Source organism: Parus major, chromosome 5 (assembly GCF_001522545.3).
Source record: "Parus major isolate Abel chromosome 5, Parus_major1.1, whole genome shotgun sequence".
NCBI lineage: Eukaryota > Metazoa > Chordata > Aves > Passeriformes > Paridae > Parus > Parus major.
This window is the reverse complement of record NC_031774.1, coordinates 34,909,226-34,936,678: the sequence shown is the minus strand read 5'-3', so window position 1 is coordinate 34,936,678 and position 27,453 is coordinate 34,909,226. Positions and strand designations below refer to the sequence as shown.

General features: G+C 36.9%; 1 protein-coding gene across 5 annotated transcripts; it reads right to left on the bottom strand.

Moving 5' to 3' along the window:
- Positions 1 to 285: 285 nt before the first annotated feature.
- Positions 286 to 22,119, bottom strand: G2E3 (G2/M-phase specific E3 ubiquitin protein ligase). 5 transcript variants are annotated; one of them, XM_015631840.2, is made up of 16 exons: positions 22,046 to 22,119; positions 19,245 to 19,300; positions 17,652 to 17,749; positions 15,710 to 15,811; positions 14,048 to 14,172; positions 12,818 to 12,983; positions 12,035 to 12,141; positions 10,873 to 10,989; positions 9,945 to 10,069; positions 9,706 to 9,838; positions 8,906 to 9,028; positions 7,428 to 7,738; positions 6,606 to 6,787; positions 6,279 to 6,451; positions 4,830 to 5,029; positions 286 to 4,330 (listed from the first exon to the last, which is right to left on the bottom strand). In XM_015631840.2, exons 2-16 carry the CDS (start codon positions 19,279 to 19,281, stop codon positions 4,098 to 4,100), a joined length of 2,232 nt encoding a protein of 743 aa, XP_015487326.1. In that variant the 5' UTR covers positions 19,282 to 19,300; positions 22,046 to 22,119; the 3' UTR covers positions 286 to 4,097. The 5 variants fall into 5 exon arrangements, with proteins under 5 accessions (XP_015487326.1, XP_015487327.1, XP_015487328.1 ...); XM_015631841.2 differs by having other exon boundaries at positions 21,973 to 22,054; XM_015631842.3 differs by lacking the exon at positions 22,046 to 22,119 and adding an exon at positions 21,917 to 21,946.
- Positions 22,120 to 27,453: the final 5,334 nt, after the last annotated feature.

Sequence of the window (27,453 nt, the reverse complement as noted above, 5' to 3'; positions counted from 1 at the left end):
TTTCAAAACCAGGGAGCTAGCTACAAATAGTCATGAAGTTTTAGTGAGTTATCACTGCGGAATATAGTTACAAGTGCGCTTTCCTCTGCCTCAGGTCGCACTTAGATCAGTCTTACGGGGGAAGAGCCCCTTGCTCCAGCTCAGCTTTGGATACAACGGTATCGGGATAAACACGCCATATACACCTTTATAGAAATCTACAGGTACACGAATGAAGCTAAAAAAAATCATGTTAACACTTCTAGAGCTAAAACCCATAAATCAACAAAATAAAAACACGGAAGCTACATATTTAACCTTTTATTGCACTTTGGACATATACACGGTGCTCCCCACAGTTGTTATTATTTCAACACTGATGCTACCTGTGTCATGCAAAACGTTGCTTGGAGATGCAACAGTTCAGGCACTGATCCCTGCAGTTCAAGTTAGAGCTAAAAAAATTTACAAAATTACATTTTTTTTGCATAACGTTCTAAATACCATAATTTTAAAATGAACATTGTTTATGTAATACAAAAATCAGAGCGTTAGATTAGTTTTTTACAAACATCAACATTTTGAAAATTATTTTCTCTATACATATGATTTGACACTTCAAAAGTTTTTGCATTTTAATTTTCTTTTGTCCAACTAGATATTCCCTTAGGTAAGAAACAGTAAAGTTTGAGCTTTAAACATGTTTCACCATATAAAACAGATGCAGTATAAACTTGAATGTTTTGTAGGATTCAAAGTTGCAATTCTTTCAATTTAAATCAGATTTTTTGATACTATTTTCAAAATGCATATGCAGAATGTGAGTAGGATTTACTAATACTCTCAAAATCCTCATGTTTTCAAATTCCCGGACTTAACATCTTAATGAAAATAATCAAATCTGCAGCACACAATGGTTTAGACTTCTATATTTGCATGAACAAATTTTTTCTCCTTTGGACTATATTTCACTCTTAAATAAGTTAAAAAGGTTAACAGTTTTCTGGCAAGCATTCTCTAAATGGGCAAAAAAAGGCAAGTCACAGAAATTTCTTATTCCTTGGTCTTTCAAACAGAGCTAAAATATTTGAGGGTTTTTTTTTAAATGTATGTGCATTGTTAAGGAGACCATACTAAACCCACTAATACTAATATATTATGGTTTAGTAGAAAAATTATCTCTAGAAAATCGCTTATTTGATGTGCTGATTCCAAATGAAAACAAAGGGTTTGATGCAGAAACTGGGATAAAGTTCTTTGGCCAAACACAAAAAAGTACTGTAACACTTCTTTTGTGGCACTGACAAATTTTATAAAAGATGCAGCTTCTCTAAGAATATATTTAATACACAACTGATGCATACACAATTATTCTCCCTGTGTTACAGAAATACTGAAAGTAAGCAGCCTCCCTAATTTCCAGGTGTGCCTCAGGTTATATTTATGTAAAATTAAAACTACCCCATAATATTGCACTTCAGTGATCTCATACAATAGTAAAAAACCTACTATTCTTATACCTATATAAATTGCTCTTACAATTTCGAGACAAGGGAGGCCATTCTGTGCTTGGAAGTTAGCTTATTCATTGGAATTCTAATGAACAGTTCAAATAAATTTATGACTGGTCTATATAGATAAATGCTGAAAATGAGAAAATTCCTTTCCATAGCAACATTCAGGAATACAACTTGAATATATGAAGTATTATATTGGAGTGTCTAGATAGAGCTGATCAAACCAACAGAAAAGGAGAAGACAACTTGTCTTGAATGGGTACACATCAGTATTAGAAAATGGAAACAAATTCTGTGCAAGAAAAACCCTTTAAAGCAATATTACACACTATGAAATTTTACAAGTTCATTGTTTGAATATAGCATTGTATAAAAGCTCGTTATAAAGTTAACATCTTTTTACACCTGGCATATAGGTTAGGTTCTGCCTTTTATATAAAAGCCTTTTAACTGATGAGTTCAAAAGTAAAAAGTAATAAAAAGTGTAAACTCTATTTTTTGTAATTTCAGGAATGTTTTGAAGCCTTATATTCAAATTATTTTATTATTTCTTTCTCCATCAAAGGTTTTAAAATGCAGTTTATTTTGTTCCAGGTTCTGAACAATTTCTCTTGACACTGCAGGCACCAGAAGTCCTTGTCCTTTAAAATTACTCACACTCTGCTTGCCAGTTTTGTAAAATCTGGAAGACTAACATTACAGAACACATATCTTTAGCTAGGCAACAAAATAATTTTAAAATCATTTTTAAAGTATATCTGCAGGAAACTCATATTTGAAAAATACAAACATACAATATGAATCCTTATTATGTAAACATATTTGTGCCAAACCACTCTCCTTATAATGGTAATAGACCATTGTGAAGGGTAAGAATACAAAGAATTTATTGGCAGAATGAGAGTCATAATTATGCAAAGATCAGAAACACTGTACTATTGGAGAAGACACTGAGAAAATGCTTATATATAAACAAGTTAAATTACATTCTCCAAGAGATCATGTTTATTTTAAAGGAGACTTGAATATGTTTTTGGCTAACAAGCAAAAACCATGGCTAGTACTGTCTTAATTTCTAGTATTCCTAAATTTATAATGACAAGACTGATGATATTAGATTGTTTAGGCATTCAGTAATGAGAAATATCTGATCTAAGACTTGCAATGATTTCCTTAGACTTTCTTACATTTTTTTTCAGAAGCACCTATCCATTTATAATTACTGTGGATGTACTTCCTTGCCAAGGAATTCAAATGTAAAGCAATCCTGCTTATATTTTCAATTCAAATCAATCTATATTAATAAAAAAGTGTATGATCACTTCCCAGTATTTTGAAGAATGTGCATACATACAGACACGTATGTATCTGTATTACATCTATAGCACAAGTTATGTTCAGGACAAAGTACAAAGTGGTCAAAACTAACAGAGGGAAATAATATAATTTCAAAACAGAGAGCAGCATACATTTAAAAAGAATGTATTTCAATGTCCTTTTACTGTCATAGATGAAGCATTAGTAACATTGAAGTGTTTCTGCATAGGAATTTCACTACTTATCTTTCACAGCTCAATGGCCCGGCCATCTACACAAAGTACTGCAGCACTAAAATATATTTTCTACAGTGCTCAGAATGCGCCTACGACTGAATTGGAAGAGTTTAGAATAAAAGCTAGAAAAGTCTCAGACCCAAACAAGCTTGATGGTTGACTGCCTTTAGTTTAAAGAAAAGCTTTAGTACATGGTTGTATGAATATACTTTAATGGAAGACAAGTTTACATGTCCTAATGAGCAAGAAACTCCTATTCTTTCATACTCAACAACATTAAGTCTAACTAATGTATTTCACTTTGAAAGACCAGTTATTGTTGCATGTTCAACAAACTTCTGGTGTTTACTATTTTGGCTCTATCAGTAATTAAAAAGTAATGCATGACAGTAGAATGCAGAAATGTGCAAATGTCAAAGATTTAGTTTAAAAACAGAGACACAAGTTCAATCAGTTTTTGTTCTTATGCTGTATTATTTTACCAATGTTTTCTCCAGACCTCGAATGCACTAGCCACAATGACCATGAAACTAAAAGTATTTTAACTTTCCCAGGTTTCTATGAACCATCAGAACATAAATGAATCAATACACAAATCAATTACTGAGATAATACAAATGGAACTGAAGAACTGCATCAGAGTTTTACACAAGACAATGCTCTACAGCAGTTGTCTTCAAAACGCACCTGGTTTGTTTTTGATAAATAATTTACCCAAGTATTTGATACAATTCACATATTTACCTGTTACAGAGTATGGTAACATTTCATATCTGTCTACAGCAAATGCTGACATTTAAAGTACTTCTGCAAGAGATGGAGGACTCTTAAAGTCAACGTCAAAAGGAAAATTATTCAGGAGATAAAGTTGTTTTTTTTTTAAATTTGAAAATTGTCTTTCCCCCCACAACGTAATTTTTAGCATAATTTTGGGGGAAAGGTCGAAAATTACTAAAAGCATGTTGTCCAAAAATACAGGAGTGAATTAAAAGCAGATGTTCCTGCAGAAAACTCAAGTGTCCAACATTCAGTTTAATAGCAAAAATACTTATTCCTTTTCAACTCTTAGGGTGTTCCTGATGGTGAGCTCCATTTTATTTTTGAACTGCTGATACGTCTTTGTTATGGGAAGCTCTAAGCAATTAAGAAGTCTGTTTCCAATGGGATACGTTATATGCAAAAATTTAATCGTAGGTTCAGGATCAAAACCAATGGATGGTATATAACAGGAGCCTGTTACGAAGAGCAGAATATCCTCCAACGTCACTACAGACTCACCACCTAAAAAAATAGGATTGAGTTTTATCATTGATTATTGCATATAAACCACTACCCTGCATGTTAAGCACTAAGTGGAAAAAAACCCAGTCAAACCAATATGCTGAATAATTAGCAGTTATATGGCTACCTCAGAAAAAGTTTAGCAAGAAAAACCAACTTAAATTAGTTCTGAGACATCTTAAGTGAATACAAGAATCTCTTCTGCATGAAAAAGATAGATAACTGGTCTTTAATAATTCAGTCCATCTATTTAATAAATGATTTTTCTGTATCTCTTAAAGTTGTGTGTTGGATTTTTGTTTTTTAATTCGCAGGAATCCTAGAGCAAATTTTTCAGATATTTACCCCGCTAAGGTTTTGGGCAACAGTTTCAAAAATTCCAATTAGTAAGAAAGAGGGGGAAGAAAGAACAATTAGGAACTGATAGTGACTACAAAACCTTGATTTATTTACACCACTGACCCCTAAAACTAAAAAAAAATAAAAAAAAATTACTTACTCTCCACATCTTGCAAATAGCCCATCCAAAAATCAGCACCTTCAACTTTATTTACATCTGATGAGGAATGGATTGTAAAGAGATCACAAACAATTTCTGCTGAAAGTCTTTCGGGTTTGTGGCACAATATGCTAGAGAATACATCCGGGTGCATTTGCATTTTCTCTAGAACGCCAAGAGTTTTCAAACCCTGCCTAAAACTAGGAGGGGGAAAAAAGAAAGAGTGATCACACGTCAGATCTCTGCATTTTATAAAGCTGCAAGATGGGATAAAATAAATCTTCCCCATCTCCAGTCTCTAACTCTTGTCAAAAAGGTTACATATTACTCTCATTTTGTCTTGGGAAATGTGTTTAACTCTCATTTTAACAATCTAAATGTTTCTCTAGAGCTTTACGGGGAAATAAAAGGATATGTGAAATGTAGAAACTGACCTTATCTCCAGGTAGTAGACTGTATGTACAAGGTACTTTTAACTTTAATGTGAAAATCTAGCAATTCTCTTTCTTAAAAACAGCTCTTTGGAAAACACCTTAAATTCCTTGTCAATAGAAAAAATAAGTTGTCTTAAAAGACAGCTTTCACTTGGCTTTTGCAAGACTGCATGTGCTTACATGCTATTATTTCTGCCTGTGGCAAATGCAGGCAGCAGCCTCCTGGGCCATACTAGGAACTGTGTTGCCAGCAGTTCAAGGGAGGTGATCTTTTTCAGTCAGGCCACACTTGAAGTGCTGTGTCCAATGCTGATAACATTAGATAGGATATAATGATATGATATAGATAACACTATATATGAAGTTTAAATCAGGCTATGCTTGTTGAAAAAATTAACATCCAATAAATTTTTACAGAGCAGCTGAAGAATGTGAATTGGAATTAAGGCCAGAGACCAATCAAAGAACTGTCAAGAGCTGCAACTTTTCCAGCTAATGAGATCATTACCTCACAGTAACATCAATTCAATGCTTATGTTCTAAACAGGCCAACTTAACACTTGTTGACAGTATTGCACTTCTAATGGCACACACAAAACAGTCAAGAAAACTCAACTGAATTCTAAACATATGCTAAGCATTTCTGAAATGTAAATATTCTAAATTCAAGCAATTCCGAATTAAAATTGAACATAAGCTAGAGAAATTTTATAGTGCTAAGGTCTTTGTGATGCTGTAGTTTAAAAATTGTGAATCTGCCTTCATTATAAGGCTGAAAAAGGAACCTTGACCAAGGAGAAGTCAGAGCAGGTATGCAGAGGAATAATTTGTCTTTCGGTTTAACTACCTAGTTAACAGTTGCTACTTAATTAACTGAAAATTACAGTACACTTCAGTGGTTTAAATGGAGAGTAAGTAGAAGTAAGAACTCGTGAAAGTTAGTTTTAGCAACGTATTATTTAGAGTTGCAGTGAGGAAAAGAACCAAGAAGTTCAAAAACACAAACAAAACAAACCTTTCTAAGGGTAAAGTAATTCTCTTGATTACATGATAGATCAATAGGTCATTCACCAGCGTGTCCTTATCACACAAAGCTGTTACAGGTTTTAAACATCCAGCAGCAGCAAGGAATTCACAACAGTCCTGTAGTGTAGACTGTAGGCTGGACACATTATTTGCATATTTTATCTGCATAAAAAGATAAGTTAGGCACTTGTTTACTACATGTGTGTATACATATATGTGAAAAATAAGCTTTTTAATTTCAACAAAATTTATATCCTGCAAGTCCTTTATCTCCAAATATAGTCTTAAGTAAGAAATAAAACTTATTGCATATTACCGTTTTTATTGTTTGTGCTACATCAACATCAGCAACATCTTCCAAAACTGGCTTCACATTCTCTGGACCATAGACAAGGCAATCAAACAGTGTTTTGGAAAAAAACCCAGGAGATGGACCACCATGAACCAGACAAACTGCAATCATTTTACCAGCTTCAAAATAAAGATTCTCTTTTACAGCTGCAAATAGAAAAATATTTCTATTTATACACATAGAAATTATTTCCAATCATCATTTTTTAATAGAAAATGTCATAGTGCTGTTTTTTCTTAATGACTTTTGCTATCTTCTGGTAGGTTCAAACTGCAAGACCATATTTTTACAAAGGAGTACCACGTTCTTTTACACCAGCTCTTCAGCCACTATCAAGGTGTGGGAGATGTAACTTCCTCCTCCACTTCACACCCAATGCTTATTTAATTATTAAGCATAAGAATTCAAAGAAACTAACTTGGCGTCTTTGGGAAGAAGCATGCTATGAGAAATAATGTTCTAGAAATTTGAGGAAGGGAAAATAATTAGCAGAGAATGTGTGTCAGCAAGAAAGAAATTCACTTGAAGAGAACAAATACACTAATTAAAAAAGCCCCAAATCTAGTTATATGCTGTTTTTCCATGGTTGTCATCAACTTTTCCAACCAACCCCAATAATTTTAATTACAAATCCACACACCATCCCACTTTAGAATTGAAAAAATAAAAAAATCAAACCCCAGTTTTCATCCTTCAGGACTGTACTTTTGAACTGACATTCATGCTGGCTGAAGATTAAAAAATATTTTAACCTATACACTTCTCAATAACAAAGCAACTAATTACCTTGAAAATCAAGGGACAAATTCTTTCCAGAAGAGCCCTCAAACAATGATGAATTCTGAAGGTGATGCATTAATAACTGGAAGAAATGATGTTTTGATGCAGCAGAAGTTTTTGTCTTCGATCTATTTTTGCAGTTTAAGAAACTTACTTCAATAGTGTTTGTAGGACTAAAAATGCGCTGCCTAAATCCTTTTAAAGCACTACTCCAAATATTTTCTGCGTTGATGTTAAGTCTTGTTGTTTTTGTTTTAACTTGTACCTTTAACTGCTTCAGTATATTACAAGCCTCCCATCTTTGCTTTCTTAATTGCCTACAAGAAAATAGCATGTATTTTCAGATGAAATGTTATGATTCATAATTAGCAAGTTACACAAAAAACATTTTAGTAGTCTATTAAGAACACTTCTCTGAACACTGTGGCACATTCAGGTATTGGCTGAATTGTATCAGTAAAACATTTAGCATAGCCTTAAAAAAATTTTGACACTGTAGTGGCAAGTTTTAAAATACCTCTAAGAACTGAAAAAAGGAGGTAGAAATAATTACCCTGGCATAAAACAAATTATGATTTTCTTAATTCAGTAACTCCAACACAGTGCCAAATAATTCTCACACAATGAGCTGACATTTAAACAACTTGAAACAAGTAAGAGATTGAAGAGCTTATTTTATGTTAAAGATGTTTTGCAACCAAATGAGAGCAATCTTTGTCACTATAATAAAAAAATATATTTGAGTAGGAAGAAAGTTCTCACTTAAAAAAGCAAGATGTTTTCTTAGTTTTCTAGCTTCCAACCAAAACTATCCCAAATACTGCATCTCCTAGAAATAACTTATTCCCTCATCAGAATTTTTAGCACATCAGGTAGAATCCATAAACTAACTACTCACAAGAGGATAATGAATTTTATGTCCTTAAACTGAATATTCTATATTAAAATATGTTGTTTTAGCACTGGCTTTAGTACAATCATGAACTATTCATATGATACAAATACAAAAAGGTTTAAAATTTAGGACCTGTCTAATTAGAAGAAAGCAATTAGGATTCTCTTTATTCCCTATTTTCTAATGAATGTTTAGCCATGCATCAGTAAGGACAAATATGCATTTCTGGGTTTTGATCCTCTCACTATCTAACCTAAAAATTCTCAGTAGGTTTCATTTCTTTCTCCTTACACTCCTCTAGCATTTAGCAGAAGCCTTTCTCAAGCTACGACTTCAGGCTTTAAGTGTATACTCATTTTTGCAGTGACTACATACACATGTACACACACAAATATATATGCATACTGAATATAATCACACAGAGAAATATATCTGGATACCGTATATGCACACAAATACATATGGATAGTGTATATACACAAATGCACACACAGAGACATCCCCCAGCCCTCCTGCATGTTCTGTAGGAAATAGAGTATAAAGCCATGAGCTAGATTACTCTTCAAAATAAGAAAAATAGAAGAAATACCTGTGCCTCAGGGACCAGCTCCTGTTTGACATCACTGGAGATAAGGACATTGTCACTCTGTTGGATGCTGGAAATTCTAGGTGTGAGCAAGGTGACAAGTTCTGGCACATTATCTTTGGTGATCTATAAGCCAAAACAGTATTTTAAGAAGAGATACAACTGAAGAATGCATGGACACTTCCTATTTCTAGGTAGCAATATAGTTTTCCCCATAATCAGTACTTAATCTCATTTTTATCTTCATTTTCATCAAGTCCACTGGTGTCTGAACTACCATTTAAAATATAACAATTCTGTGTTTTAATACACTGTGGTCTTGGGATGTTTTTAGTTGCATCTCATACATCAGATGAAAGTCCTGACTGACACAGTAAGTAAAAACTAAAAATATTAGTTTCTACAAACTTGAAAAGTTTTATTACAGCAATGGAAAACATTACTATGAACATCTTTAAGTCAGACTTCTAGAACAGTATTAAAATGGAAAAAATACCAATAAGCAAACTTAAAGCTTTGCCATTTGTATACTCTTAAGCTACCACTAAATGGTTAAAATTCCTTTGACAAGGATTGATCTTTACCAAACTAAAAAGTGGTTTGCCACCAAATCCAAATAACTATAACAAATTTCCAGAGTTCATGGCTTACTCAGAAAACTTCAATCACTGAACTTTATTCCAATTTGATTTGATTTGCAATCTAATATAAGATTCTCCTACAGAATAAGCCATCATTTCCTCATGTTTAAGTATTATTTTATGCAATAATCAGTTTCTGTGAGAAAACAGAAAATTACACACTGGAGCAGAAAATTGCATGGAGATCCAGATGACGGCCGAGGGGACTTTGGAGGTGGCTCTTCCAGCAAACAAGTTGTTCCATTTGTCTTTTCAGAAGTAGCCAAAGCACGCTTTTTCCGTTTGCTATACTTCCCTGTATTGATTACATTTTATTAATTTAATGAATTTGCCAGTTGTAAAGTATGCTTACGTAACTTAAAGTTGTCATTTAAGAAATCAGTGTCACATCCATATTTTACCTGATTTTGCAAAGATACTTCTGCATTCCATGCACTCCCAGTTTTGCTCCCATGACCTCAGAGATGAACAGGCCAAATGAGTCCCACGAGAACCACAGTACTGGCAACGCTTTATTTCCCATTTACTAAAAGAAAAAGCTTAGGTATTTACAATTATACAGATGAATAAGGCTACTTAAAACAAAGACTGTTCAATAGTAAGTGCAATCCAGACACTAAACCAACAAAACATAATTTTATCAGTCTGGTAGTACTGACTCTAATCAAGGAGACTTTTTTCACACAAGATGTACTCATTATCTAGCTGCAACAAGAAAAAAAGCTACTCATGCTCCAGCAGTTGCATTGAATGAGGCTATTAGTATTCCCCTGCCCTGGAGTCAACTGATTGAAGGCACTATTTTCTTCTTACCCTGCTAGTCAGCAAAATCCTCTGTGTTTTATGGGTATCCACCAGTCAACTTTTCCAAATTGTAATTCTTTTAAAGGAGAGCTCTCTAGGGAAACATTCTGACTACTAAGCTAAGTCTACTACTTTAACAAAACTTCTTGTAAAAGCTGTAAGTATTTTAACACTTATTAAATTGCTGAATTAAATGCTGAATGATACATACACAACATTCATTTAGACACATACTATGGTGATGCACAAATTCTACTTCAGCCTGTATAAAATTAGGACAGAGTAACTGATAATCCCTTAAATTTGGTCTTCATGGCTTTTATAACCAGATCAAGCTAGAGACATTTACTATTGAAATATGATTACATTAAGTAAAACAAACACTATCTGTACAGTGTGTTTGACATTAAAACATGATGCTGAAAAATATCAAGACATTTAAGTAAATAAAAATAATATAAATAGCAACACATGTCTAAAAACTATTTCATCCTAAGTTGTACTTTCCTGCTAAAGGTATCATACCTGTCAGGTTCATTATAGTCTCTTCCTTTCTTGCAGAGACATCTTTTAACATCACAGTGTTGATAACAATGCAGCAAGTCTTGATATGCATTTTCTTCAAGTTCCCAAGATGCATCCCTGTAAACAAGGCAGAAGGACTGGATATCAAAACTATTATTTCTGATTGTTTCGATGGGTTACTCTGTATTTCAAAAAAAGATATATGCAATAAACATATGAATATAATTCAATCACGTCATGTTCTATGTAACAGACAGGGGTTTCTAGGTAACAGAGGGGGAAGAAAAGTCTATAAAATACAGATGTACTTTTTCTTCCATAAAGTTACTTTGATCTCGAGTATTTATTATTTTTCACATGACCTTAGTGCACATTTGCTCTGTCTCTGTCCCTTTTTTCTCTCACAGAAAACAAAGATTTGTTCAGGCAGCCCACTCAAGTTACTGCTGAAACTGGTTTCATAAATGGTAACTCAGAATGTTCCAGGCCAGTATGGCAAAGTTCATCAATTATTTTGAGTCCTCTTCCTCTCCAGAATCTTAAGCTTTTGTTTCAAGAGGGAATTAATAGTGCTCTCTGAAGAGACTAATAGTTATTACGGAATAATACTTCTAACAAAGAAACATCATTCTGATCTCTTTCTGTCATATTATGAGCCTCATCAGGTGATAGAAACAGGAAAAACAGTTTGGAATTTTGGAAGCAGTTATTATACTAACAACCTTTGCAATCCCTTGGCAGAAGATAGAAGTCGTACAGCTGAGTAATCAGTCAATTACAATTCTGTCTTGACAGAAATTCAGATAATTAAACTTGGGCACAGAAAATAACACTTCTCAGCAATCTCTGTTAAGGAAAAATTATTGTATTTAAGAAGTGCTTTTCTCTTCTAATTGGGTTTAGAGTTTAAGTTGAATTATGGCATTAAAAATGACTTTTCAGAGATTCTTGTTACATGTTTGAGATAACGATCATCACCTTTGCCCATTCTTATGCATATCTAAAAGAAAACAGGCTACTCCTTACCAAACTGAATAACTCTACAACTGAAGGTAGAACCAATGTTTATATTAATAACTGAAGTCCGTAGAATAAAATAAATGTTTGTAACAGTCTATCAAAGTTTTTATACAGGAAACAAATCATTAACAAAGTTACCTACCTTTCCGGAATGTGTATGCCCATTCTCAACATTTCTTTTTGAAAATTGTCCTTGTTATTACATACTGTGCACCTAAAGAAAAATATCCCAGCACTCAAAGCTTGATACTGTGCCAAGAAAAAAAAACACAACAAAGAAACCAAACCAATTATTGAATTACTACCATCCTTAAGATGCCAATAACTTATGTCTTAATATTGACACGCATTACATTCATGGATACTGTCCTGACATGTGTGTTAAAGCTGATATCAATCATGATGTGACATGCCATTAAAGCAAATGGCAAGGATTTTCTCTTCCTTTAAAGGAAACAACTCATATGCTAGAATAAGGTTCATAAATGAAAGCATTATCCTTTTCAGTCAGCCTTTCCAGATCCAGCATAAATTTACAAAAAGAATGTTCTAACTTTTTCTAGTCCTGGATTTAGCCAAGGAGAACTCAGGATGGATAAATTACATTTTTAGCACTCAGATTCTGCACATAATGACCTGAAAGAAAGCAACTATGCAGGTTGAACTTCAGTTCCTAAAAGTAGTAAAGGCATGAAGTATGTATCATACATGCAGAAACATGAGGGGCCACAGGGAAAGAAAAATTAATAGTGTTAAAAACTCAAAATCCTGTTGTGTCCATAACACAATTTTAGCACTGTTCTTCAAACCTAGTATACTTCATACATACTACGTACACTTAACAGTAAGCAATTGTTCCATTATTTTTGAACAGAAATGTGATCTCCATGGATGCAAAAAGAATTAAATGGAGAACCTGTATTACCTGCAAGCATTCTCGATGAAACCAAGCATTTTTACAGCAAGGACTTTTCAATACAGTGTACAACGGAAGATGTTCAACCAAATCCAGGCATATTGTGCACTGTGAAGCTTCTCTAGATTCTTTATCCGTAAATGTTTGGACTGGTCTATGTTCCCAACAGTAAGATCTAAAAAGAGTAATTTACAGTTCCCTTAACAAAATAATGTTTTAAGAACCTTCTTCATAAAATTTGGAGACAGTAAAATTAATTTATTAATCCATTTTTCATGAGTAAGTGCTATGCAACAAGCAAAAAATACAGACACACTGGTGGCTAGGCTAGAGTTGAATTTCTTAATAGTAGCTTGTACAGTGATGTTTTGGATTTGTGAGGAAATCAGTGTTTATAATACAGTGATGTTACAGCTATTGCCCAGCGGATCTTGAACAGAGTCCAGACTTTTTCTGTTTCTCACCCCTCCCCACTATTAAGCAGGCTAGGGATGCACAAGGAACTAGAAGGTGAGACAGCTGGGATGGCTAACCCAAACTGGCCTCAGGGATATTCCATACCACGACATCCAAGAAATGCAGCTCTAGAAGAAACCTTTCTGAAAATGCCTTATCTTTACATGCACTTGTGGTAATGCAAGTTGTTTTTACTAAGTGCCTGCCAGGCTTCAGTCCACCCACCCTACAAACTCAGCTCACAATAAGAAGGATAATGCACTCGAGAGTATTTTGACTACAGACAAGATGCTAGACAGATGACGGTAAAAGAAAACAAAACATTTTATATTAAGACCAGTTCCCCTGCAGTCCTTCTCCAAATAACTTGGAAACAACAAGATGGCAGACACTGTGTTTTGACTGCTGAGAGATACAGGTAGCCAAAGATTTGCTGTTTCAACAAAGGCATAGAAGACTGGCAAACAAAAAACCCAAATCGACCATTATGCAGTTTATTTCAGAGTTCAGAATTTACTGCTCAATTTTATAAACAACTTAACTACTTGTAGAAGCATAAAGTCATGTATTTAAGTGTTGAGAACTGAGTTCAGAAATATTAGGTATGCGATACAACTGTTTTGACTTTCATGTCTTCCACAAATTGGGTATGTTTCCTAGATAATCTGATGCCATTTGCAACTATCAGCCTATCCAACAACAAGCCATGAAAGAAACCCAAGTCACCCCCTGTATAAATACGAAAAATTGAAAATAGAAAAGCAACGAAGTCCCAAAACTCACCTGAAGTCTTCCATAAACTGGAAAATGCATTCCCTTTGTAGCCCACAAGGAAAATGGTAACTTCGTTTGCATTTAGGAGCTACACATCCAATTGAAGCTCCCTTTTTCTTACAGATATTACATTTCTAGAAATAATTTGTTTCGGAAACAGGATATTAACATTTTAAATACATGTAAAATTAAAGGAATTCAATACAAAAGTTACAACAAGTGTAAGAAAGAATAGTAGCTAATAGATTAAAACTGTGACACAACTAATGTGGCTTAGCCGTGCTACAAAGAGTAAGCATATGCAGTTATTTCACAGACTTTATGTATTGGTTTATATGCATATTGCCTTGTGACATGTAAGATAAAACACAAGTTATTTTACCAGTACTTATAGTTTATACAGGTATAATAGGCACAGACATATATATACTTATATATAGGCATCTATAATTATTTATTGTCAACTTCAAGCTCAGCACAATGTCATGAGGTATTATGAAGGTTCAATTCACTCTTATTTATGTGCAACTTACCCAAGGAATCAGAATAGTTGCAAACTGTAGAGGCCCAGGGAAGCTAACTTCAGCTGTGGGATGGATTGTAAATGAAGTATCCAGGCCACACTGTGATCTCAAAAACGTTCACTAGGCTCCAACCTGAACAAACTGCACTGGACTAAGCCTTTCTTAAGGCTCACCAGAAACACTGTCTGTTCCCAGGAACTAACAGGTATCTAATGAGCTCCTATTTTATAACAGACAGCTTTGGAAATTTATTTTCCTTGCCTCAGTAACAACCCAAGTGGAAAATATTTTTGTTACTGAAACTTCAGAGAAAGTTACCAACTCAAATTGCAGGCAGGATGGAAAACTACTGTAATTAAAGCCCATTCTCTTGTGACCCCATAAACAGTGTTGCAAAGCGAGACCCTTGGAGCTCTTGGTTCCCAGAGGACAAGGGGCTAATGTACATATCTCAAACACTGATAACCACATGGCTCTGGAGTCAACCAGCGACTGCTGGCAGTAACACACGAGAACTGTTGGTGATAACCAAGGACTACACCGTGAGAAAGAACAAGACTTTACTGGAGCAGAGGGCCAGGCAGATTCATTTTGCTATGAGAAAGAAACACGACACAGCACAAGCAGAGGAACTTGTGGCAGGAAGCAGGCATGGACTATAGGGTAGGATTTAGACCCCCAAAGCCCTCCAACCCATTTCCAGAAAGGCCTGAAAGAACAGACTACTCATGATAACTAATTTACATAGAAGGCAAGAAATCTGCCTTTGGGGTGGAGAAACCTAACCTAAAAAGGTGTCCCCCAACAAAGCCCAGGCCAGTTTCCATGCCAAGTGTGTAACTGACCAACAAAACTTTCTGATCTCTAGTGGAGCCTCTGACTTTTGTCACTCTTTTTGCCTAATGAGCATTTATGAACCTTAGGTGCTTCCTTCCCTTTAATGGTGGATCATTACAATTTCTGCAGGGTGTTTTTTCCCTTGTGGCTTCCACAAATCAAATATACTTGTTACTTAAACAAAATTCAGGTGCTTGAGTGGGCTCAGCACATTGTCCATTGGAGGAAGAAAACAAACCCCAAAGGCACTACTAAGAGCACTTAAAAGTTACTTTTTTCCCCTTGTAAATACCAAAGACATCATTCTTACCAGTTTTGCAGCTCTATTTACTTCTTTTCTAATATCTGTGATTAAAAATCCATCTACACCTTCATCTTCTTCACCCCTCTGCCAAATGCCACTTGACATCAACTACAAAAACAAATTAAGTATTTAAAAATATCCACCTAACCTGAAGATTTAAAGTTACATACACTGTGCTTGTCAAGTAAGAGCTTAGTCTAAAAAACCTCACATGTAAACATTTTAATGATTAAAAACCTGACATAAAAACATTTTATAATAAAATAAATTTTTGTATTTATATATATATTTATATAGCAAAGCACATTTTTGTGTGACATGACAATAACCAGTAAAATGAAAAATAAGTATGTCAAATATTTAATAACAAATATATCAAAGTATTGTATAGTACTGTAGGGCCTGAGATTGTATACTTCAAAAAGAAAGGCAAAATACACTGACTATTCAGATAATTGTCAAACAATTACTTTCAGCATATAAACCTTCAGAGGAAGTAAAATTAAATTAGCTTAGTTAATATAAATGACAATTGTGCTGTGGAGATAATGAAGCACAGTAGGAAGTAACTGTACTGAAGTGTCACCTAAGAGGAAAAGTAATTCACTTTAGAGGAGATTTAAATAAACACAGAATCAAGTAACTAGGCAAATCAGAAGAGCCTGATGATAATTTAAAGTTAGGCAGCTACATTACAATCTTCAAATACTGAAGAGTTTCACAACTTGATGCTGTCTATATTCTTTAGAATCTCATTTTATAATTTCAACATAGCACCATTTAAACTAGTTTTATCAATATTTTACTCAAATAAATGTAAGATTATATACCCAAACCAATTAAATATATTCTTCCAACTGTGAGACATTTGGAAAAGAATAATTAAACTGTCACTAATGTGCCTCTTTGTAGAACTCTTTTCTAATATAACATACACTATATTTAAGGAAAATCACAGGGCTTTGCTCATTTTTAAAAGAAGTAGAGACGAAAAAATGTAAAAGATACTGTGATGAGCTTCCTGGAGTTAAAATACCTTATAAGTCCTAAGGCTCAGTCTTGCATGCCTGATTTTTCCTAGCTGTTCATTAGGATAGGATTTTTTCTTATTATTTGATATGGCCTTATATAGGAAACAAAATTACCACTAACATGGCGTAATTGCCTCTATTTTCTTACAGCTGCTTAAAATTTATTTAAAAACAAATATTTCTATCTTTATGTAGCTTAAGAAAACCTCCACTCTCCTTAGTTTTCAAAGGATTCCCTATCCAAATTATTAAACCATCTACAATCAACACTCTCTAAAGAACTTTTAGAGAAAACGTACACCCCATATTACTTTTGATACTTGGCACTTATTTTAAAATAATTGGGGAGAACAATTCAAATTATATTTATTAATAAATAAAACACTTTTTTTGTAAAGTAGTATTATTCTAAAGACCTGCAGAAATTTAAAGTTTTAGAGGTAGTTTAAGTATAACTTTAAGAATATGAATCTTGGAAAATGTCAAGGGTGACAACAGAAGTTGCAGGTTATATCCACAGCTTTGTTTAAATTAAAAACTTCTACTAATTAGTGAAACTGTACTAATGTGATCAAGAGTGTACATATAACTTAGCTGAAAATTAGGACTTAAGTGTTACAATATTACTGTTACCTTTGTCTTAACATGTACCTTCACTGCTATTTGCTATGATAGGTTGGGAGAATTAATGAATTCCTTTAAATGGACCATGAACAGAATTTAGCTTTGAATAAAGGCTTGTTAGGACTTACTTATTTCATCTGCTGCACCTGACAAGTACAAGGCTATGAGTTAAAGCCCACATTTCAAGCTTCATAGCAACAAAATTGTTACAACAGCGTGTTAGTATTAAATACTTGTTGCACCTTTTTTTTCAGATAAAGCAGGAAAGTCCAAGATCAATACCATACACTTACCAAACAGTAATAATGAACAGTGAGATTGTATTCCACATAGGTCCTTTTTTCTCCATACTTTTCAGGGCAGTCATCTGTCCGTCCACAGAGAACACAAACTAAAATACAGAACCATGTTTATAACCACAGTGAGTGTACTGGAATTACTATTGATCAGCTACAGAGCAGTAAATTTCACCTCTTTTAATCACACACATCTTCAAGTAAATTTCTGGATACAGGACAGTAGATATCTCTTTCCTTAATGTTGAATTTTATCATAGATATAGAAGAATGTACTATTTCTTCCCCCTCCAGTTACCAGGAAGAAAATACTTCACCAGCCTGCTGATGCAGGAGTGGTCTATTAGGCAAGCTAAATTCACAAACAGACTGTCTTCCCAATTGAAATATTCTTCCCAAAACAACCAAAGAGAATTATGAAATGGCCAACAATGTCCAGGTGCATGTGAAATCCCATCTAGTTGTTTTAAGTACTATACATGAAGTCATCCTCATGTTTGAATCCATGAATCAGCTATTTTTTTGTCTACCTATATGATAACCTTAGTGATAAGCATGTGAATGATGCCAAGTCATTTGCTACCATTGCTTTTAAAAACATTTAACAATTTGAGACAACACTGCATTCAACTAAAACTCTGAGGATTTCCCACTTACTGGAGTTTCTGGCCCACTATCATAGTTCCATAGACTTTTAATAGTTTCCCTTTAATTCCTAGTAGATGTATAAAACACAATTACAATATTATAAGATTAAGAACAGCCACAGTATTAACACGAATAGGGTTACTGCTTCAGCCTAAGAAAGTCCCGGAAGTTACATCTCAAACACAGCTCTGTGTGATTTGGCTGCTAAATTCACAAGGTTACCTTCTTAAAACATCTGCAGAAAATACTATTTTAAAATAGTCTAATTACAGCAAACAAACCCAAGGAAGTTTGTAAGTTATTTCTTTTTAATTTACTGAGACAAGTGGTGGTTCCAATACAATTTCACAGAATGGCTAGGGTTGGAAGTGACCTCTGGAGATCATCTGGTCCAACCCTTTCTTTGCAAGGCAGGGCCACCTAGAGCAGGTGACACAGGATCTGCTGGTGGGTTTTGGATGTCTCCAGACAGGGCAAGTCCATGACCTCCCTGGGCAGCCTGTTCCAGTGCTCTGCCACCCTCAGAGTAAAGAAACTCTTTCTCATGTTGAGGGGGAAGCTCCTGTGTTTTAGTTCATGACCACTACTCCTCATCCTGTTGTTGGGCACCACTGAAGAGTGACACCATCCTCTCAGTACCTGCCTCCGAGATATTTCTGTGCCTTAACAAAATCCCCTCTCAATCTTCTCCAGACTAAACAGGTCCAGCTCCCACAGTCTCTCCCCATGAGAGAAATGCCCCATACCTTAAATCTCTGTGGCCTCTGCTGAACCCTCTCAGGACCTCCTTGTCTTGCTTGTACTGAAGAGCCTCAACCTGGACACAATAACTTGACTACTGGAAACTCAACTGCTCTTTGAACCCAAATAAAACAAGTTCTAACTAGCATTATGTATGCAGATTAAATCTTTCTGAAATTATTTGATGAAAACTTTACTCACATGTGCTTTGAACATCAAAATTATTTGTTTTACTCATCCTGAGTTCTTCTGGCTGTCTGTCATGCAAAAGAAACACAGTATTAAGTACAACCAGTGCATTAATGAACATTATACACCTCTTTTGTTTTATTTAAAACTGAAAAAAAACCCTCATAAACTCAATATACTAAAAGTGGGATTATGATAAAAGAACATAATAATTCAACTGTTATTATGAGATAGGGATTCAGAAAGCAGGATGCAATTGTCCAGAAAAAAAAATCCTAGACCAATGAGAGATATAACAACTTTTAACTATTTCCCCAAACTAACAAACAATATATTTTATTTTTTGAATAGAAAATAAAGTCCAATGCAACAGCTAGTTATCTACAAATTTAATTGTACAGAAGAGTTTTTACTGCTTTTAAGCAACAGAAATAATGGTCCACAGAAAACCTAGGAAACAGCTCTAATTTCTGCTCAAATAAAGATTGTACTAATACAAAAAACTTGGAAATAAAATATAACTGTGTAGTGATGTGATTATGAATAGAGTTCCTATAGTTTGGAGAATGCAGGATCCTGGCCTAATCAGAGAAATCCTGATGCACAAAAATGCCAAAGGAAAAAAAAACCTAGAAAGGTGAGGAAACCAGAACATGCATACAAGGGAACTTAATTTACACCATGTAGGACAATGTATTTTACCTTCAGAAGTGGGAAGTAATTTATTTAGAAACACTGATCTAACTTGGCATTTCTTTCAAACATCACGTGAGCTGCCCTTTACTGTGTGCCACACCATGCATCCTATGCTAGCCCACCTTGGAGAAAAAAACAACCCAAACCAAATAATTCCTAGTTTCTTCACCACAGCACCAAGATGATTATTCTTTCTCAGAACACTTCTAGGAACACATCTGTAGATCTTTGACTTGCCTTCCCTTAGGAAGCTGAAGAAAGCATTACCTAAATTCTGCAAGCCAAAAATCATGAGTGATGGCATGCATCTCCAGGCTAGATGTCAGGTAGGCAGACAACTCCCTCTCACATGCTGAAGTGAACAGGGAAGCAGCCAGTAACAAATACAAGGTTCAAACCAGAAACCTGACAAGACTGAGCTATCTGTAGTCCAGTATTTACAGTTTTGATGACTACCAGATATCAGCCTCAGGAACAAATTTTAGGCTAATTCAAACTCTTGAAAAGGAAGCACTGTAGCAATTTTACTGGAGATTTAGGGAAGGAGACAATAATCTTGAGAAAGAATAAGGAAGGGAGGCAGAAGTCTCAGGCACAAGGCAACTTCGCTATGCCACTGAGACCTGGAATAGTTACACAAAGGACCTTGGCCAAAAAACAGTCTAAAAGAAAAACAAACCAAAAAGCACCACCACTAAATTAGGTGAAAAAGTTCCTAAAGACACACCACGCTGACCGTCAGATTAAATAGGTGACTACCATGTTCCCAGAAACACACTTCCTTTCTTCCAAATTAAAAAGGAATAACTATACTTTATCAGGTAGAGGGAGCAAAAGACAAGCACAGAGCTCACACACATTCCCTTTCTTCAGGATTTCCCCAGGATGGCTTCACGGTTCTCAAGCTCCTGCGATAATACAACAAAGAAACTACCCACACACTGGCACAAAACCCGAGATCTTATTTGCAAAAAGCCCTACAGGTGGACAAAGCACCTATGTAGCTGGAAACAAGAAAATCACCTTCCCACCTTTCCTTAGCTCCAGCAAAACAGAAAGAAAAAAGAAATCGCTACACCACCCCCATCCGCAATTCCCTCTACTTTTCTCAAATTCTTACAGGTAAACAAACCCAAAGTTCGAATTTACAAGTTAAAAGATACCCGGATCAACCATTGAGGCCCCCCTGCATAGGTCCTCTGGGGCTTTTCACATGAACAAAGCAATTCCGCATCAATCTGTTCGCAAGACAGGAACTACCACATTATCGCCCAGTGTCTAGAAAACCGATGTAAATAAAATGTATCTACTTAGACTAAACATGCTAGAAAAGTCCTGAGTGGGTGTTTAGATTTTGTTAATTCTGTAATTTTTTACTGCTCCATAACGTAAGGCATTTCAAGAGTCTTTTAACTAGAGGTTGAAAAGGAAAAAAACAAAGCCAGCCCCAAGCCGCACAAATCTATCAGGCACACGTTTTCCCCAGCACAATAACAAAGGAACTCTCCCGAAGCCATCCGTACAGCCTGTGTGTCCCGAATTCCCCACGGAGGGACCTCCAGGTGCACGTCCCGCGGAGCCGAGGATGGGGGCTCAGGGCCGCGTCCCCCCCGCAGGCTCAGCCGCCGCCGCCGCCCGGCACAAGGGCCGCGGCAGGTCCGGTGCGCGACGTCCGCCCGCTCGCCTCCCGTGCCACACTCCCCAGGACGCCGCCCGTCTCCCGCTAGCTTGGTGGCAAGAGGGAACACGTTTGGTTAGCTACTCCCGGAGCTCCACCGCTCCGAGCGGCGGGAGCCAAGCGGCGGCGGCTCCGCAAAGCACGGGCTGGGAGGCTGCGGCTCGTCGCTCAGCGCGCGGCGAAGGAAGGGGCTCCCGCCTCCCTGCCCCGGCAGTTCACACAGCCCCTGGAGCGCCCCGCCGCCCTGCCTGGCGTCGGGCCGGGCGGCACTGGCCTATCCCCGCCGCGGAGCCCCGAGAGCGGCACTCACCGCTCACACCGGGCCAGCCGGGCCGGGAGGCACTGGCCTGTCCCNGCGGCACTCACCGCTCACACCGGGCCAGCCGGGCCGGGAGGCACTGGCCTGTCCCCGCCGCGGAGCCCCGAGGGCGGCACTCACCGCTCGCACCGGGCCGGCCGGGCCGCACCGCGCGCCAACCGACGGCCGATTCAAACGCCAACATCCGCCCCCTGCCGGAAGCACGGCCCGCCCCGCCCAGCGGCCAGGAACACCGGGCAGCCGCCCCGTAAGCCTCTCGTGGAGGATTTACGTACGGAAATAAAAAGTTGCGGTTTTTGTAAGAAATCCAGGGTTTGGCTTTATTATTTTTTTTAAGATTTCTGTCTTCTGCAGCTTGTTCTCAAGGGACCTAAGCTGCAACAGTGTAAAGCTGTGCTGACCCTTCCCCCCCCGCAGCTGCAACAATGGAATTTCTCAGTGAAGCTCTGTATTTGATGTTTGTGCTGATGTGTTTCCCCTGGGAGGCCGCTGGTGGTGCACTGTGTCACAAGGGAGCTCATTGCAGCGGCTTTGGGCTTTGGCGGGCGCTCCTTCCCTGTGCAGCAGAGCGGCCGTGCCGAGGCCCGGGCGGTGCAAGGCCGAGCGGCTGTCAGCTCAACACCCACCCGCTGGGCCCTGCCGAGAGCGGCTCCCTCCGCTCATCCCCGCCCTGCCCGCGCTGGTCTCTCCAGTACCTGCTCCAGGCCATTATTCCCCCTGGAGACTTGGCTGTTGAGCCCGGAGTCTGCAGATCTCCAGGCTAGATCCCAGATCAGTTGCCCTGGCTGGGAGTTCTCTGGCGGCACACAGACATAACAGAGAGTTTATCTGGAACCTGGAGTTGGCCAGGCAGGTGTGGTGACCTGCAGCTTGTTTTCACACAACTGGCCCCACTGTTCCACTGCCTCTCTGTTTTCCTTGTTCATCTATAATGTACTTTTCATCACACCCATTTCCCTAAACATCTCTAAAGCATTTTTGCGCAATCAATTAAACACCCAGAAATACCCCATAATGACTTTGTTCTTTCCTGACAAATATGTGATCATCTTTCCCCCTCATCAGTTAGAAAGTTCCAGTTTAATCTCTATGGGATGGAATGTTTGCTTCAATGGCCTATCAGAGGCGTGGTCTGTCACAGTCTCGGTTTCCTCCTGGGTTTTTGTATCTGGCGTTTACCTACCTTCTGTGTGTTGCCCAAGTCTTGCATATTAAACAGCTGTTAATCCTTCCAGTCTGTACTTCTGAAAAGAAGGATGTCTGTGGATATGAAACAGGGTGAAAGGTAGAGAAAGACAATTCTATGTAATTATTTTCTCCCTTAAAAAAAAAAGGAAAATTATGTTGATTATAAATGTACCTCAGTATGGTGGGTGTCCCATTTTGTCCAATAAACAATGACCTACCTGCTATCCAGAACAGCTTCCATTCTCCTGCATGGAATCAAATGCACATTTTCAAGAAATGTAGAGTATTGCTCTTGTCCATACTCCGTCTGGCTTGCTGACTATTCTAATATATAAAAGGAATTGTTATGCTGCCAATGGAAATGATAAGCCTTAATGCTGTCCGATCCCAGTCTGCCACATTCTGGAAGTATCTGTCTCAAGTAATGGCCTACCAAATAAAGGATGTTATTATTATACTAGCTCTATCTTTTTGTAACATATAACACTATTTCTGGTATATATTACAGAATATATTTGCTGTATACTCTTATGTATGCTGTATGATTCCAAATACAGAATATTTAATTTTGGTTCAGCTGTTCTGTTAGAGTTATTATTGTTATTGTTATTATTATTATTATTATTATTATTCTCAGTCAGAAAAAAAACTGAACATTTTTTGTTTTCATTCAGTTTTTATCAGTCATTCAGGTAGTCCTACCCATAAGAGAGAAAGAGCTCTAAAGGAAGAACATTTTAATGTATTTCTATACTCTCCTGGGTTTTATGAACTTTTTGTTCAGTTGGGATGATGTCATTGGGGTGATGTTTCTCCTGCTGTGAGACAGTGGGGCTTCACCCAGCAGAGATCATCTGCTGCCTGCATTGCTTGATGGGCCTGTATAATGCAACAATCCTGTTCCACTCCTCGGCTGTTCAGATGGGACATAAACAAAATTGCTTACGACTTTTCCTCCCCAAGCTAAAAGTATAAATAGGTCTTTTTTGTGTATGTGGACACATGTGTGGACTGGGGTGGGGGGAAACAACTGCATTTATTGAGTGAAAGTAATTGCACACACCTTATCTGTAAGGTATTCTTTCTGAACTGACAAAGCACTTCAAAATTTTCTTTCTACATGTGATGACCAATTATAGTTTATATATCTCTATTTTTTTATTTGATAGTTTGTTAAGATTTTTAGGTTCAATAAAAAAATTTAAAATTTTTTTGCTTTTTCATCCTGTAAGAGCCAGAAAAACTTTCACTTCTCCCAGTCAAAATGAGTGAAGTCTAGTCTGTGGATATGAATGTGCTGTTTTACTTCAATAGTTCATATCTTGTTTTCTGTTTGAAAGTTGTATTTAAATATCAGCTAATACTTGCCTTGCAGAAAGCATTTTGTAAAGTAGATTGTGGGTGATGCTGAAGAAGTACTTTTGATTCAGAGACTTATAAAATATTCCAAAAGAAAATTGTATCTGTTTTTGCACAGTAAGTAGCTTTAGGGAAAATAGCTTGTTGGGAAAATGTTTTGAAATTCTACTGCTACTTAGTTCTCTGAATGTTGATGCCTTCCAGTATTTCTTAAACCTTTAAAATAGCTTAATGTTTCTTGAGATGTTTGTTTGAGCATATGAGTATTTGACATAATTTGTAAGGTAAGTAGCCTTGCTTATGAAATTCCTAATCCACCTCAGGAAATAATCTTACTTATAAAGGTAAAATATAAAATATTTTCTTAGAGAATTTAGATAAATATTTATTTTAAAGGTGGGCAGGGGTTGTTCCTTTAAGGACTGGTATTTTCTGTTTAATTTATTATGAAAATCTTATATGTTTTACAAATAAGCAGGAGCGAGCAAACTTAGCTGAAATCTGATGAACCAAAGTTTTTCAGTTGGATAGACTGTAGGTAGCTTATTCCTCCAGTAGTAACTAAACAAGAGCAGAGCAAAACAGTTTACCTTAAGCAGTCTAAGACTCAGATGAGGGAGCAAGCAGTGGACACAGAAATTAGACAAAATTCAAACCTTGAAATCAGTCAAAGGTACATGTTATAATGATAATTTTTTATTATTATTATTTGAAGGTTTCTGTCTGTTCTCCCCTTAGCATGTTATTTCAGTCAAAATCTTACGGACAGCCTTACTGAAGAGGTGATTAGTACTACTTTAGTATTAATTATTATTATTAATATTAATAATAGTAGTAGTAGTAGTAGTAGTAATTGTTGTTGTACTGAAGAGGTGATTAGTAGTAGTTTTTCTTTCTTGATAGTCTGGGGCTTATGCTGCTCCTCAAGAAAATATCAGGAAGAAATTTTGGAAAGCACAGTAACATCTGGATATACCCCTGAATTGTCATTGAGGGCTGACATCATTCAGAATTGACTCTAAATTCCTTCCACCTAATATCCAGTCAATCATATTTTCTTTTCCTTTCATAATGAAGCCCTGAATTTTCATTCACAAATTCACAAATTTTTACAGATACAAGGACAAATCTGAAAAGGAATCTGCCCTAACAAAAAATGAGTTCTTTGGATTTTTAAAAATACATGTTTTTTTAAGACCTTCGTGTTTAGCTGTGACAATCAAGATGCTAATTTTGCCTTCTCAGGCAATGGTGAATCATCCTTCAGTGCACCCTGCAAACATTTTGTTTTCATCAGACCCAGACAAGACAGAAATACACATCCACTCCCACATGAAACCACTGATGTACCCTGAGGGTGTAATTGCCCTGTGCAGCACAAATACCTTTGAATTACATATGAATGAAGATCCCATGCAGTGTCCCTTTGCAACTTTGTTGATGTGTAACAATTAATCTATTTTAAAAAGATTTTGATGCTAATACAGGAATTTCACCACAAAAGCTTAGTACTGGAGTCTGAGAAAAGCAGAAGAAAAATGTTGATGTCCTCAGTGATTGCTCTGCTGATGTATTTTAAATATGTATGGGGTTTGCATGGTCAGGTTTTGGGGGATGGGGGTGGCCACAGGGCTGGCTTCTGTGAGAAGCTGCCAGAAATTTCCCATGTCCGGCAGAGCCAATGCCAGCTGGCTCCAGGATGGACCCACTGCTGGCCAAAGCTGACTCCATCAGCTGTGATAACATATTTAAGAAGAAAAGTTAATGTGCAGATGTAACACATCTCTGTGTCCAGAGAAGAGCAGAGTGAGAAAATGAGAGAAACAACTCTGCAGACACTGAGGTCGGTGGAGAAGGTGGGACAGGACGTGCTCCAGCTGCCAGAGCTGAGATTCTCCTGTAGCCCATGTTGAAGACTCTGAGGGGTCAGGCTGTGAAACAGTCCCGTGGGGGACCACAGGAATGCAAAGATCCTCCTGCAGCCCATGGAGGAGACCCACACCGGTCCAGGTGGATGCCCAAGAGAACACTGAATCCTTCAGAAGCCTGCACTTCAGCAGGCTGGCAGGGATCTGCAGACCTGTGGAGGAAGTGTTGACACTTTTAGGAGCTCTCCAAACACAGACACAGAGTCTGGTTTAGAAAGGAGACATTATTCTGTGCAGGTTGCAAGGTGGAGATTTCTGCAAATCAAGCGCACCAACTATCAAAACTTTTTACTATTTATATATTTTACCAAACCAAGGCATTGATGTAATTCACTGTAAATTACATAGTTTTCTTATTAATTAATATTCTATTTTCTATTGGTTAATTGTTCTCTTGCTTCTCATGCTAATTTGTCTGCATACTCAGTCTTTCTCTTGAGTCAGTGGGTTTCCTGGGTTGGTGGTCTGTGGATTTCTCCCTGCCGGAATTACCTTTTACTCAGTTGGAGCTGATTCAGCACGGTTGCTGAGTTGGTTTTATTAGTTTCTTCCTTATCTTGGATATTCTGCCAGATGTCCTTGTGGCCTGTAAATCATGCATTCTTTGTGGTTTGCCCTTCTTCCCAAGTTTTGTTTAACCTTCCTTTAGGTCCAAGATCATTAGAGCACGTCAAACCCTAAGCCTTAGCAAGGCAAATAAGTAATTTTCCTTTCTAACACCAGGACAGCACTCAGAGCTTGCTTGTTGGCTATCTGTTTCACAGATTAAATCTTTGTTGTTGATGAGGCTTGAAAGTATACAAATATCAAAAATCAAAAAACATCCTTTCTTAAGAAAATTATTACATATTCCACCTTTTACAAGAGCAAGGCAGGACTGTTTCATAACCACTTCTCATTCCCTGTAACTCTCTGGGAAAATTGTTAACATTTTGGTGACTCCTGAGATGTCAGATCAAGAGGAGCCCACGCTGGAGCAGTTTTCTTGTTAGGACTTGTGACCCTGTGGGGGATCCATGCTAGAGTAGGCTGTTCTTGAAGAACTGCACCCAG